The sequence below is a fragment of the Odontesthes bonariensis genome, chromosome 17 (genome assembly GCF_027942865.1).
Source record: "Odontesthes bonariensis isolate fOdoBon6 chromosome 17, fOdoBon6.hap1, whole genome shotgun sequence".
NCBI classification, from domain to species: Eukaryota; Metazoa; Chordata; class Actinopteri; order Atheriniformes; family Atherinopsidae; genus Odontesthes; species Odontesthes bonariensis.
In genome coordinates, this window is record NC_134522.1 from 24,255,470 (window position 1) to 24,269,149 (window position 13,680).

The 13,680-nt window shown below is 40.9% G+C and overlaps 1 protein-coding gene and 1 pseudogene across 1 annotated transcript; both read left to right on the forward strand.

Annotated features, from left to right (window-relative positions):
- The first annotated feature begins 642 nt into the window (after positions 1 to 642).
- On the forward strand, positions 643 to 742 carry LOC142366962 (U6 spliceosomal RNA; annotated as a pseudogene).
- Positions 743 to 3,673: 2,931 nt separating this feature from the next.
- On the forward strand, positions 3,674 to 12,622 carry LOC142402509 (M1-specific T cell receptor beta chain-like). Its single transcript, XM_075488044.1, has 8 exons — positions 3,674 to 3,770; positions 3,855 to 4,229; positions 4,338 to 4,340; positions 10,566 to 10,739; positions 11,494 to 11,841; positions 11,931 to 11,957; positions 12,066 to 12,172; positions 12,343 to 12,622. The coding sequence occupies exons 1-8, from the start codon at positions 3,716 to 3,718 to the stop codon at positions 12,367 to 12,369; spliced, it is 1,116 nt and encodes a 371-aa protein (XP_075344159.1). The 5' UTR covers positions 3,674 to 3,715; the 3' UTR covers positions 12,370 to 12,622.
- The last annotated feature ends 1,058 nt before the right edge of the window (positions 12,623 to 13,680 follow it).

Here is a 13,680-nt window from a genome sequence, read left to right on the forward strand (position 1 = left end):
TCCCTGTTGTAAACCACCTTGTTGCTATGGTGATGCATCATGACAAAAGAGTAAAATATACAAAAGTATTGGGAAAAATTAATCCAGCTGCACAGCATCCAAGGTAGGAAGGAACAGTTGTCCAAAAAATGCAATTTCTTCCAAGAAATAACAGGAATGAAATTTAGAAAAAAAGAAAAATCTCAATGTGAGGTACAGAGCTACTCCAACATGCTGCCACCCTCAGCAGCGCATTCTAGAACATTAAGCAGTTTTCCTCCCTCGAACATACTATGTTTCACATTTTAGAGTGCCTTACAATAATGTTACCTTCCATGGTTCAACTTCCTGCTCTACAGACAAAGTCACAAGGATGCAGGAGATAGTTCATGGTCATTTACAGCGAAACAACCCATAGTGTTACACAATCCTTTGCAAAACATGTGGAACAAATGCTCTGGGAGGACATTCATTCAGTTTTTATTTTTTGTAGAAATGAAAACTGAAAATATAAAATAATATAAAACAGTGTCGTCATTCAAAGTGTCATCGTTGACGACATTTTCAACAGATCAAGAGGAGAAAATGTCGCTCAATCATACGAGAAGAAATAAGGAAGCACTTCTTAAATTGCATTTGTCAAACAAATCTAAAATCGAAGTCGAGATTTCAGGTTACATACGATATAAATTGGAAACGGAGACGATTAGCATGGCCCCTGCAAAAGGATGACACGCAAATGTGTGAGCGTTCCCACAGTTTTTAGTCGAATTGTGTTGCTGTGTTGTTCCATTCCCAACATACGTACATTACCTCAGGGCCCCTGAGCACACCGGAGCAGCCCCCCAATGGTAAAGAACCCCACCCTGCCACCCACACAGCGGACACCCCAGAGGCCCCAGAGCACTGAGCGAACAATCCACCTCAACGACAGCTGCCCGAAGCAGCCCGTGTCCCCCGTGCTTCCAGAGATTAATGATGGGAAAAAATGCTTCAACCAGGAAGTCATTAGTGAAAACACTGTAAAGGATCATAAAACTCCTTCAAGAAGGTAATTCAGCTCAGTCTCTGACAAAAGATGTTGGTTGTTCCCACTCAGTTGGGTCCACAATCTGAAGCAAATACAAACTAAATGGGAAGGTTGCAAAAGGGAAACACACAGGTTGACCGAGGAAGACATCATTGGGACAGAAAAACAAAGAGCAATATATCATAAAAAAGTCATTTAAAAAAACACGCTGTTAGAACAGAAAATTCACAACAACAGAAATGAAATACAAATAAAAGTCAATATTTAAGTCTGAACTGTGAGAATCTAAAAGCCAAACGTAAACCATCATAAGCGCCTAAACAGCAGAAAACAAGGCTGCTGTGGGCTGGAGAGAAGCAGTGATGGAGTGTGGATGACTGGATGAAAGAGATATTAAGGGATGAATCCTGAATCTGCGTTTGGCAAGGAGGTGATGCCGGAATTTGTTTAGTTTATAATTTATACCTCAAATAATAAAAGCAGTTATAAAAGCCAGAGGAACTGAGATGTTATTTTAATTTAATGCATTTTAATGTCAGCTGTGCTTTATGAAACCAGAATGTTCAGATGTTACAGAATAATGCTGTGTCATTGTTATTATCATTTGGTCTAATAAATCAAATTAAAATATCAAATTATGGATAATTAAAATAAAATAAAAAGACTCCCAACAGGGCCGAATATTTTACAAATGACCTTTTGTGGTCAGACTTTCTATTTCACGGATAAATTCAGAAGGGCACTTCAGAGAATTTGCAGTGGTAATTGTACGTTTACATGGTATATATGTAGAGGTGTTGTACATTCTGTCGGATTAGCCACACCAGTGTCTGCTCTGTGTAAATCAGCATCAACACACTGAACAGCAGAGAGCAGTGATAACACACTGACATGGATACAGTAGCTGGAAGCTCCTCCCTTCTCATTACAAATGTAGAGGAAAAGAAGATCTCCAGTTCAGTGTGTTTTCGCTCAGAAGCCACAGATTATATCAATTCTATCCATGTTTATTTTAATCTATCTGGTCAGAAATGTTCACGCTGCTTTTTTCTTTGTTCTTACTTGCAGGTAAGAATCATGAGATGTGTGTACCTTCTCATTGCTCCGGCAGACCTTTGCTGTGTGTCTACATTCTGATTCTGTTTTTATTTTACAGACATTGTTCTATCATCACTTGTCATCCAGCAATCACCTGTGGCTCTTCTGATTAAGCCTGGACAAGAGGCCAGTCTAGAATGTTACCATGGAGATAGTAACTATTACTACATGCTTTGGTATAAGTCAGCAGCAGGAGGCCAACGGGCCATGGACCTGATTGGAAACCTTTATAATGAAAACCCGAATCTTGAGAAGACATTTGATAACCGCTTTACCATAACCGGCCATTCAAAGGCCAAAGCGCAGCTTGTAATCTCCGACGCCAGCCTGTCAGACACTGCAGAGTATTTCTGTGCAGCGAGTCAGCACAGTGTTTCAGCTCGTCTGGCTCCTTTACAAAAAGCTGGTGGCTCATAGCGACACACGTGCCCCTGCATCAAGCTGCTCGCTGCAGAAGAACTGAGACTTTGGCTCCTTTCTCTGTGCTGCAAAGCCAAAAGAGAAATGTGGCAGATGAATGAAAGACTCCTATGTGGAGAAAAATAATTAGTATTTTTACAAATGATTGACCTCAAAACTGGAAACCAAACAGCACCTGTGACCACCAAATGAAAAATGAGCTTACTTTGTTCTCTTTGATGTATTTATCGTTGCAAATGTGCTGATGTCATTTCCTCCCTACAGATGTCAGGTGTTGGCCCTCTGACTTTCCATTCATTTGGTTCCCTCTTCTAAAGTCCTGATGGCTCCAAGCTTTACCACCTTGGCATTCATTGTATTCTGGGCTGCAGGTAAAACTGATACAAAGAAAAAACACATCCCACTTTACTCTTAGTCAGTCTGTGATAGAGAAATTTCAGATATTTACATAATTTTAACCCTGAAGAAAACCATTTCTTCAAAGCATTCAGGCAGTGGATTTGATTCTTAATAATATTTTCTTTCTCCTTTTGTTGTGTCAGGGTTAGGGTCAGGGTCTGTGTGGATCACCCAGTGGCCGCAATACATCGCCAGCCGTCCCGGTGGTCCGGCAGAGATGCACTGCTACCAAAATGACTCTGATTATGAATACCTGTACTGGTACAGACAACTGAGGGGAAAAGCTTTTCAGCTGATGGTGATAGTACTAGCTGGCACTGCAACCTTTGAAGAAGGATTCAAATCCGGCTTTCAGGCAGCAAAACTGAATGAGAAGCAGTGGTCTCTGACAATATCCAGCCTCCAGGAGGCAGATGAAGCTGTTTATCTGTGTGCTGCCAGGCCACACAGTGCTGTGGAAGACCTCAGGACGGTGACAAGAACATACTGTGGAGAGGCTGTTCATTGTTCTGACACCTGACTCTCATTCATAGTCAAACCAAGGAAGAAAGAAAACCACACTGTGGAAAAGACTGGAACTGAAACTCTTACTATATATTCTTTGTTACTAACTCCTAAAGACAGGATGTAAGAAAATGGCAAGAAATAACACACTGAATATATTCAACCAATAGGTGGAGGCACAGCACATGGCATGCAGCCTTCATCATGAGCATGGGTTGATATCTCAGCCAACAAACACAACGCCCTCCGTCTTTACCCCGATCAACCCTTCCCCAACATAACTACATGACAATGCTCTCATCTATGCCAACATTTGGTTTCCTCTTCATCTGGATCTCATGTAAGATCTCAAATGTTCCTCTGAACTTTCCTGTTTAATGCAGATTTGGCACTGAGCCACTGTTTGCTGCTGATTTCTCCACAGGTCAGGTGAGTGCTGTTACATTTCACCAGTCTTCTCCTCACATAGTGAGGGAGAGCAGTGAGGTCCACATTAACTGCAGCCATGACGATAGCGCCCTCGTAGTGATGCTCTGGTATCAGCATAACTGGGACAACAACTCAATGACGCTCATCGGGTACGGGTATGAAAGCTCTCAGACCTACGAAGGTCAGTTTGAAAAACAGTACAAGCTGACACGAAGAAACGCAGTGGAAGGAGCTCTGACTATACGGAAGGCGGATCTGTCCCACTCGGCTGTTTACTACTGCGCTGCCAGTACACAGTGGTGTGGTTTAATGCTGCTCCCTCACTCAAAACCCTCAGCTTGTCTTGTACATGTGATGTGTGTGTGTGTTTGCACATAAAGATGTGTCTTTTTACAGACTGGCACTGGAGCAGCAGCTCAAACCAGCAGGATGCATCCCACCATCATCCTATCTTTTCTCATCTTGCTTCTGTAACCAGGTGGTCTGAACACTCATTCTTGTATCGAAATATCTATGTTCTCAGTTTTGCTGCTGCCACCTAGTGGTGGAACAGAGATAGAAGTTGTACTACACTGACGACTTTTTTTCTAGTTCGATAGAGACGGACATTTTTTTTTAAAATATTTTTTTGGGCTTTTTTATGCCTTTAATGGATAGGAAAGTTGGAGAGAGACAGGAAGCAGGGGGCACAGAGAGGGGAAAGACACGCAGCAAAGGGCCGTCCGGTGCGGGACTCGAACCGGGATAGAGACGGACATAAGTGTGACCAGTTGAGCTTAGCAGCCTCAGCAGACAGCTGTTATTTGGTGACAACAGTTAACCACATGTTGAAAAGTAAAACGTTAGCAAGGCTACGTTAGAAGATTTTTTTTTTACGTTGAAGGAAAAGTCATCCGACCGCTACAGAGTTACTGACCCGTCTAAACGACGTGGCTCATGGATATCCTGGTGAGTTAGCCATTAGCACACGTGGTGAATTTGCACTCTGGTTGTTGATAACTTTGAAATGTGTTTACAACTTGAGACAGTGGATTTTTTCATGTTAAAAAAACAGTTGGGATAAACTCATTGTTTGGTGATATTGCAAATGTTGTGTTATTTGAGAAAATGTGTGACTACTGTAGAAGGAAATGCTAAGTAATGGTCAGCTAATTCAGCTAACCTGAGCAGACACGGTTAATGTTATGTGTTAATCAGTGGTGGTCCGACACTGATTTACGCCCCCGGCGAAACCCGGTGCTGGCGCCCCCAACCCCCCTACTGCTCACAGAGAGATGTTGCACTTCACTGTGCGTTGTGGTGGGAGCATCAGTGTAATGTAGTGTTAGGTTAGCAGACTGATGTGTCATTATTTCCTTCTCCGTTTTCACCCGTTTGGTCCATCACCACCTGCAATACTGTGCTGGCTCATTCTGTCTTCTTCACTTTCCCATTAGTACTATTATTGATATCATGTTCGTCGCCCTCTGGCACGTAGAAACACCTCCAATATCAATAAAATACCAATTTTTTTTTTTTTTTCACCCCCCCGCGATGCCACCCCGGGCGCCTGTCCAGTCGGCCCGCCTCTAGGACCGCCCCTGGTGTTAATGCACTGTGTGAGTATATTCTTTGCAAGTTAGTTTATTAAGTTTGGTATATGATGCAAAGTTAAGCATTTGTGAGTTAAATTTTATTATGTGTGATATGAGGAATTGTTGTGTGGTACTGCATGTAACTCGGTTGAGAGGAAGAAAAAACATGCACTCAGTGTGGACAATTAATGATTTCCTGCACTTTTTGTGCAGGCTGGGTTTTTTTGTTGAGCTGTTATATAGATGTGGATTGAGTTGCATCATCTGCCTCCATCTTGCTACTTCCTGGATTCCACTTCATCATTCCCCTTCATCCCTGCTTGCTGGATCTTCAGTCATCTCCACCATCTTCAGTCCCCATCACTCCAACTCAGTCTACAGCCTTCTTCACCTGTTATCCAGGATGGACAGTCTCTCCCATAAAGGGTGGTAGGAAACTTGAGTGCACTCAAGATAAAAACAGACTGAACGTGTACATTTTATTTTTATTTTTTTTATTTTCATTTATGTAATTGAGTATACTGAGATTTAACATATTTGCTCAGCGATATTTCCTTTCATATTCTGATAAATTGAGTTGCCATATTTCTTGTGGTGTGAGTCATTATGGAAAGGATCAAAGGATTTCAAGTATTCTGCTGCTTCATTTTAATACCCGTCTCCTCTTGGAGATTAGATTATAGATATACCTGCAGGATTGGTGAAACACACACCAGGTGGGTCACACTTCCATGTAATGTGATCATGCCTTGAAATTAACAAAAAGAAAACAAAACTAGCTAATTGTTTTGTTCAATTCTTCATCAATTACTTAAACACACACCATGATATAACTCCATGTAAAAGAGCACATTCATTAAAAGCAGGAGAGCTGTCTCTCCATGGTTTGGTGTGGTTTCTGAAAGCCCACAAAGCTGATGTGTTCAGATAAAAGAGCAGGTGTTAATGGGTTAGGTTTCTGCATCCCGTGTGACATTACTGCTCTGCACAGTGTTTCATTTTTGTCACTAAATAAAATCTGCAGCTTCATGAATAATTTGATTCTCTGTGCAGCCCGACAAGGTAAAAGTGGATCAACTTCAAGAAGTTATCATACGCTGACCTCTACAGGATCACACTGGGTACTGTTGGTGAAAGGAAAATAATGTCAGCATGCAAAAAGGAGGAACCATGTAGATCAAATCCGCTAAATGTTCTGAAGATAAATAAATAATGTCGTGTTTAATGAGCTCACAGCAGAGTTACTTTACTTCAGTAACAGTTAAGGGACATAAACTTTTATCATTATTGTACGGTTAAACTTTAGCTTCAGATATTCTTCCAAATCACAGATTATTTCATGAGATACAAACTCAATTTCAATATTGATCAAAGCTTTATTGTAGTAAAGCTGTACTTTTAGTCAGTTTTTATGAAAAACTAAAACCATTCAACTTTGGTGACCTGTCAGGTTCTTCAATTAGAGAAAATATGAACTTTGACATGAGCACATATTAGTTATTAATGGATTCAGCACAAAGTGAAGAAATTATGCACAGTGGCAACACTGTTAAATGTAATAGCACATTTCATTTCAGTTTATTCATATAGCGCCAAATCATAACAATGTCATCTCAAAGGAACGTCAAAGATTCAGTCCAACTGAAGCCAGTTAGAATACAATTCATTCTAATATTATGGGAATCCAATCAAATCTGGGAAGAACTGGGATTGGACCTATGTGCACCTAAACAAAGGGTGTAAAGACAAAAACAGTCCTATGTTAGCTGAAGTTTGACAGCAGAATAAGAAAAGAAAAATGTGTGTTTCCTCATCACTGTCAAAGAGAGGCTACCTTACATTTTACACTTTGTCATTTAGCCAGAAAGAAAGGCAAGATTTTTACTCAGGACAGCATTTTCTGCTTTAAATTTAGAAAGATTTATACATCTGACAGACAGAGGCATTTAAAAGACCACCTAGAGTTTCTGTCACATGTGTGAGCGACTGTCCCACCCTGACAACTGATTGGATGAAGAGCTGTGACCAGCAGAGATGTCACTTCCTCTGAGCAGCTAAACAAACAGCAACAAAAAGCAGCTTCCCTTTCCCTTCCTCTGTTCTCTCTTCTTTTCTTAGCTGTCATAGAAATAGCAGCAGTCAGGTCGGAGCGCGTTCAGACATCAGTCGGCCCGACCTGCACAGCTGCTCTCACACACACACCTACACACACACAGATGGAGGCTGAGATAAGGAGAAGCTGGGTGGGGGAGGCAGAGAGGAGAGAGCCGAAGAGACACAAGGTTTTTGTATGATGCTTTTTCACCGTGGGGACAGGGGGCACGGTGATACAATCCCATAGAGCCGCCGTACAAAAACCTCCTTCCATTAACTTCCATTGTGTAGACGGCTACATGCAACTTAGGAGGCTTAACAGAGCAGAAACATGGTTCATCTGAAGGTGCGTAGGATGGTGGAACAGTTGGCCATTGATTAGTCACTTTAGATGGAGATATTTGATCAGAAGGAAGTTTTTGAAGATCTTGCAGTTCATATGTGGAACATTTGCTCATCTTGACAAAGACAAAACAAATGTTGACATGATGAAGTTCAGCCTGAATGTTTAAACCCTCTTTATCCTCTGGATTATCAGAGTGTGTCTGAACAGGAGGATTCTGGACAGTTTGGGGACTTTTTGCTGGAAGAGACTTTCAGTGTGACACTGGAGCAGAAGCTTACTTTGGAAAAGGAACAAAACTCACTGTTTTGGGTAAGTTGGAGCTCTTACAAGTTATGTTCACTGTATTAGACTTAAACTGGTGGAAATGTTGGAATGAAAGGGAAGGAAAAAGCTGTTGTGTTAAAAGAATCTGCATTATTGAGCTGAACTCAGAGCACTGTGACCAACACTGATCCTGCTTACTTTGGCCAAGGAACCAAACTGACGGTTTTAGGTAAATATTTCACTTTAATACTGTGTTTTGATGGATTACACTTTGGTTAGTTAGCCTTAGTATAAACAGAAGCATCAGTAAAGACTTTTCAGAGATAAATCAGGGAGAGAAAGAGGTTCTTGCTCAGTATTGCTGCACTGTGACAACAACAACGAAGCTTACTTTGGAAAAGGAACAAAACTCACTGTTTTAGGTGAGTGAAGGACGATTCAAACAAAACTAATGAAACAAGATCTTAAACTGAATCAGTGCAGAAACAGCCATCACATCCATTGGTATCTATAGTTTGAGCCCAGCTCAGGGCTTTTTGATATTAAGCTGCAGCTCTGTGCCAACTATGAAGCTTATTTCGGACAGGGAACAAAACTGACTGTTCTGGGTAAGTAAGACATCTGAAAGTCTTCTCATGAACTCACATGTAATAAATAAGTTACAGCAGCTGGTTTGAAGAGGAGAAAACCACCAAAGTTGCAAAAAGCAGACTGTAATGAAACAAATGTTGAAAATTGTCAAATGACAATGATGGTCCAAATGAAAACCACTAAAAGGCAGCCGAAACGCAAAGAAGCAAAGTAAAAGCAGCATCTTGGGCTGTTTTCAGCACAGATCATGTGCACTGTGACTCTGGTGGTTATGAAGCTTTCTTCGGTGCAGGAACAAAGTTGACTGTTTTAGGTAAGAAACCGAATCCAGTTAAAATCAGAACTGCTTTTAGGAATGTTTTGTAAATATATAAGCCTTCAATCAAGAATATTGAAGGTGCTGCTCAATGCTTTTTGCCCTGATGCCTAAACTCTGTCTTAGCACAAAGCAGTTCTTTGTGAGCTAAAACAAAGATTAACACACTGCAGATTCAGATGTTTTCAGCTCTTGTAAATACAGGACGCAGCTGACTGTTTTAAGTGAAAGTTGGATTTATTACTAAACTAAACAGGAGATGAAGAAAAGCAGCATCTTGGGCTGTTTTCAGCACAGATCATGTTCACTGTGACTCTGGTGTTAATGAAGCTTTCTTCGGTGCAGGAACAAAGTTGACTGTTTTAGGTAAGATGCACGTTGTGTATTAAGTCTGTAAAAAGTGAAGTGGTAGAATGTTCTATTGAAGGGACATTTAAGCTCATTGGAGTTTCACTTCAGTGCTTTTTGTTCTGAAGCGTAGACGCTGTGTCAGTACGAAGCTTATTTCGGTCAGGGAACAAAACTGACCGTTCTAGGTAAGTAAAACCTCCAAATTTCTTATCATACAAATAACAAGACAAATAGAATATGTCAAAACCGAGCAGGTTTCTCATTGAGAGAGATGTTGTGTGGGTCATAAACAGCTTGTAAAATATGAATATAGATCAGCAGCTGGTGGGTTATTTTTCATTCAGATGGAAGTTCTGTTTATTCTAAAAGCAGAAAGCAAAGAAGTAAAGTCAAATCAGCTGATGAGCTGTTTTCAGCACAGATCATGTGCACTGTGACTCTGGTGCTGCAGAGGCTTACTTTGGTGGAGGAACCAGATTAACTGTTTTAGGTAAGAAAACACTTTGACGTTTATTAAATTTTCTGGAGGAACAATTCGATGCCTCTGAAACTTTGAATACATCACAACTTCTGAAGTAGATGAAGTCAAACTGGTGAGATGTGAAATGGTGAAAAAGCTGGTTTAAAGTGTCAGAGAGGCAGCAGGAAGAGTTTTTGTTCCAGTCGAGAGTCTCTGTGCTCCTACAACGAGGCTTTCTTTGGAGCTGGAACTAAACTCACTGTTTTAGGTAAGAAAACTTCCAACAAACAAACTGATCTGAGCTCCCCTCTTTGGCTCTCTGTGTGTCAGAGCTGTCAGCCACATTCACAACAGAATTAATAGACCTTTGATACGATGGCAGTCAGCAAAAATGCACATGTTTATTTGTTCAGTAAAAATGAGAGTTCTTCAGGAAAAGTGCTGCAGCTCTAAAACATTTGGCTCTACGCCCAGATTCTTCCTCTCTCAGTCAGTTCTTATCAGCTCTGTGAAACACTGTGAATTCACAGTCAGAAGCTCACTTTGGAGCTGGAACTAAACTCACCGTTTCAGGTAAGACAGAAAGATTTTCAGTATCTGCAAATGTAATGCACTGGCAGAAATAATGGAAAATCATTTATTCTGACTCAAACTGAACTTCGATCACTCTTTAAAATGGCTGTAAACTGATCAGGCTTTGGAAAAGCATTGATTTAGAACATGTTTTGTTGGGAAAAAGGTTTTTGGAGTGTCTGTAAAAGAGCACAAAGACAGTCTGCAGCTCTCAGCACTGAAACTTCAGCAGTTTTTTATGCAGCTGTTTATCAGTGTAAACAACTACGAGCCTGCTTACTTTGGCAGAGGCACCAAACTGACTGTACTGGGTAAGAAAAGGATCAAATCTCACGCTTCTTCAGCTCTTTCTGCAACCTAAATCTGCTAAAGGATTGTCGGGTAAATAATATTTTGCTGTACTATTTTGGGATTGTTATGCTGGTATGTTGTCAGAAGAAGAAAATCTTAAAAACCTGAAAAAAAAAGAAAGATGCCTCTAAAAGTTATAAAAAAGTATTAAAGTCTGTACAGACGTGTAAATCCCTCAGTTCAGTGGAAAAAGGCAACATTTGGCTCAGGCCCCAGACTTTGTTATACTTGTTCAACTATTGTGTTGCTTAATCCATTCACTTAAAGAAGGACATTTGCAATGAAGACTAAAAGTGCTCACAAGATGCAACGGTGTGTCATTTGCAAAATAGCATTATTTCACTTCCTAAATAGAACTTTACAAAGAATAAATATCTGATAAATGCTGATTGTTTGATAGGACAGAAAATATTCTGGCAGCCAGATTAAATAGAAGGTAGGGGTCAGCTTTTCTATGTGAGTCAGCAGTGTGCTCTGGCAGCTGCTTGTGGAGAAGGAACCAAGCGAACAGTTCTGGGTGAGATCATTACAGTAATTAACTCAAAGAAACATTTCTATGATGAAAACAACTGATGTTCACTGGTTCTAACATAAAGAAGGGTTATGAGCACACTGGCTTCTCGTCTCTAGCTATAAAACTGCTTTGTCGGCATGAAGCTTTTAACAATGCAGCTCTGACTGGAATCTGAATGAATTCTTTTCTCTGACTTTCAGAATCAGGACATAGTGTCACACCCCCATCAGTGAAAGTTCTTCCACCTTCACAGAAAGAGTGCAGAAACAAAAAAGACCAGAAAAGGAAGAAGACCCTGGTCTGTGTGGCCACTGGTTTCTACCCAGACCATGTCAACGTGTCCTGGACAGTCAGTGGAGTTGGACAAAATGAAGGTGTGGCGACGGACAGCGCCGCCGTGCGAGAAGGAAAGTTCTACAGAATCACCAGCAGGCTGAGGGTCCCTGCTGATGTCTGGTTTCAACCTGACAATCAATTCACCTGCAACGTCGAATTCTTCAATGGAACAGCCACCACGCCATATTCTGATTCAATTAATGGTGAAACAGGTATGATACCTACAGGTATGAGCTAATCTGAATCTTTATGCCATGAGAAAATATCTCTCATTGACTGAATTGGTTTTATTCTTCATCAGGTGGTTCAGATGGAGGCATGTCAAGAGGTAAATGTTTTCCTTTGTCCACTGAGTGCGATGTTAACAGTTTAAACTGTTTGCTGCACTGATCATCAGTCTCCACTAACTGATGTTTCCTCTTTGACCTCCCTGCAGAGAAATATCTGAGGGTCACACAGAGCGCCAAACTCTCCTACGGTGTTTTTATGGTGAAGAGCTGCATCTACGGAGCCTTTGTTAGCTTTTTGGTGTGGAAGCTTCAGGTTGGTTAAACATGAACCGCAGCTTACATCAGTTATCCAGCTTACACCCTGCTTATTTTAGCATTCACTGTCTTCTACATAAAACCTGCTTTGAGATTAAAGGACTTAAATGTGTCAATGAATGAAATCTGATGAATGAAAGGACGATATGTCTCGTCTTTGTGTTGCAGAGTTCAGCAGGAAAACAGAAGAAGTGAAAACTGAACTGAGGCCTGGTTCTACACTCAGCAGGAGATGGATTATTCTGCTGTCTGTAAATCAAATCTGTACAACACAGAACACACTGTTAGTGTGTTGCTGTGGCTTTGCATTCATGTGAGAGTTGCTCAAATCCTGCTAATACAGAGGAACTATGTGCACATTCTTCTTACAGTATTAAAGCTTTTGTTTTGTGTTTTCCTTCAACTATTTCCAATGAATGCTCCTTCTAAATAAACACCTGCAAGTTAATCTTTTTGACTCTGGCATCAACAGTCTATCATCCTACACTGAACATGACGTGTTCCAGAGATAGAGTCAGATATTTTTAGCTGCAGGCTTATCTGACTCTTATTCTGAGAAATCTGTTTCGTTTTCAGAACACAATGTGGAAACATCTCAGCTCAGGAAAGTTCTTCATGTCGGTTTAAGTGAGTCATTAGCCAGGCTTTCCAATAAACTCACAGAAATTGGAATTTATTCTTGTTCTTCTTACTTGTGAGTAATGTTCTACCCACATGCTTTGGATCCTGAAATGTGTTTTTAACCTAATTAAAGCAGGTTCATTTAAATGTTCAACTTTTCTCTAAAAAGATAAGTTCATTTCTTTTACTGTAACATAACAACAGACGTTTAGGGTCCTCGTGTGTTTGGAGAAGAAGGTCAGAGCTGTTGTTGAAGAGGAAGATTAAGTGGGGCGTGAAAGCTGCAGAGGAGCAGAGAGCGACAGCAGAGGACAGGATGTGGTCACTGAGCAGCCTGCAGCTCCTTCTCTGTGCTGAGAAAGCACGGAGGTGAAACCTTCCACTTCACCACAACCTCCGGCTGTCTGCGTGCACCTGCATGTGTGCACCAGCACCCACCCACACACACACACACACACACACACAGCACATCTCTGAGCTAACAGTTGGAAAAACTTCCGTTTCCGTGACAACCGAAGCTAAAAAGCGAACATGTGTCTGAGTTCTATAACAAACAGCAGCTGTTTACTGAGATCTGGGGCAGGAGTTTGTTACTAAATGTTTCATGCTGATGCAGAGAACAAACATGAAATGAATTCTGTTGCAGTTTAAACACAGCTGCCCGTATTAAAGCATAAAAAAGAAACAGTTGTCTTAGCATTTCCCTCCTCAGTCATGTTCATAAATCTCACAAAATGTAGAAACCTTAGCTCAACATTTTACCAAATACTTGCCTTTAAGGTGTCCCACAACACGTTATTTTGATTTTTCACGCCCTTAGTGGTACTAAAACTAGAGAGGGCATTTATTTTCTTGTTCTCCCATTTGTTTCTTTGAACAAGCATG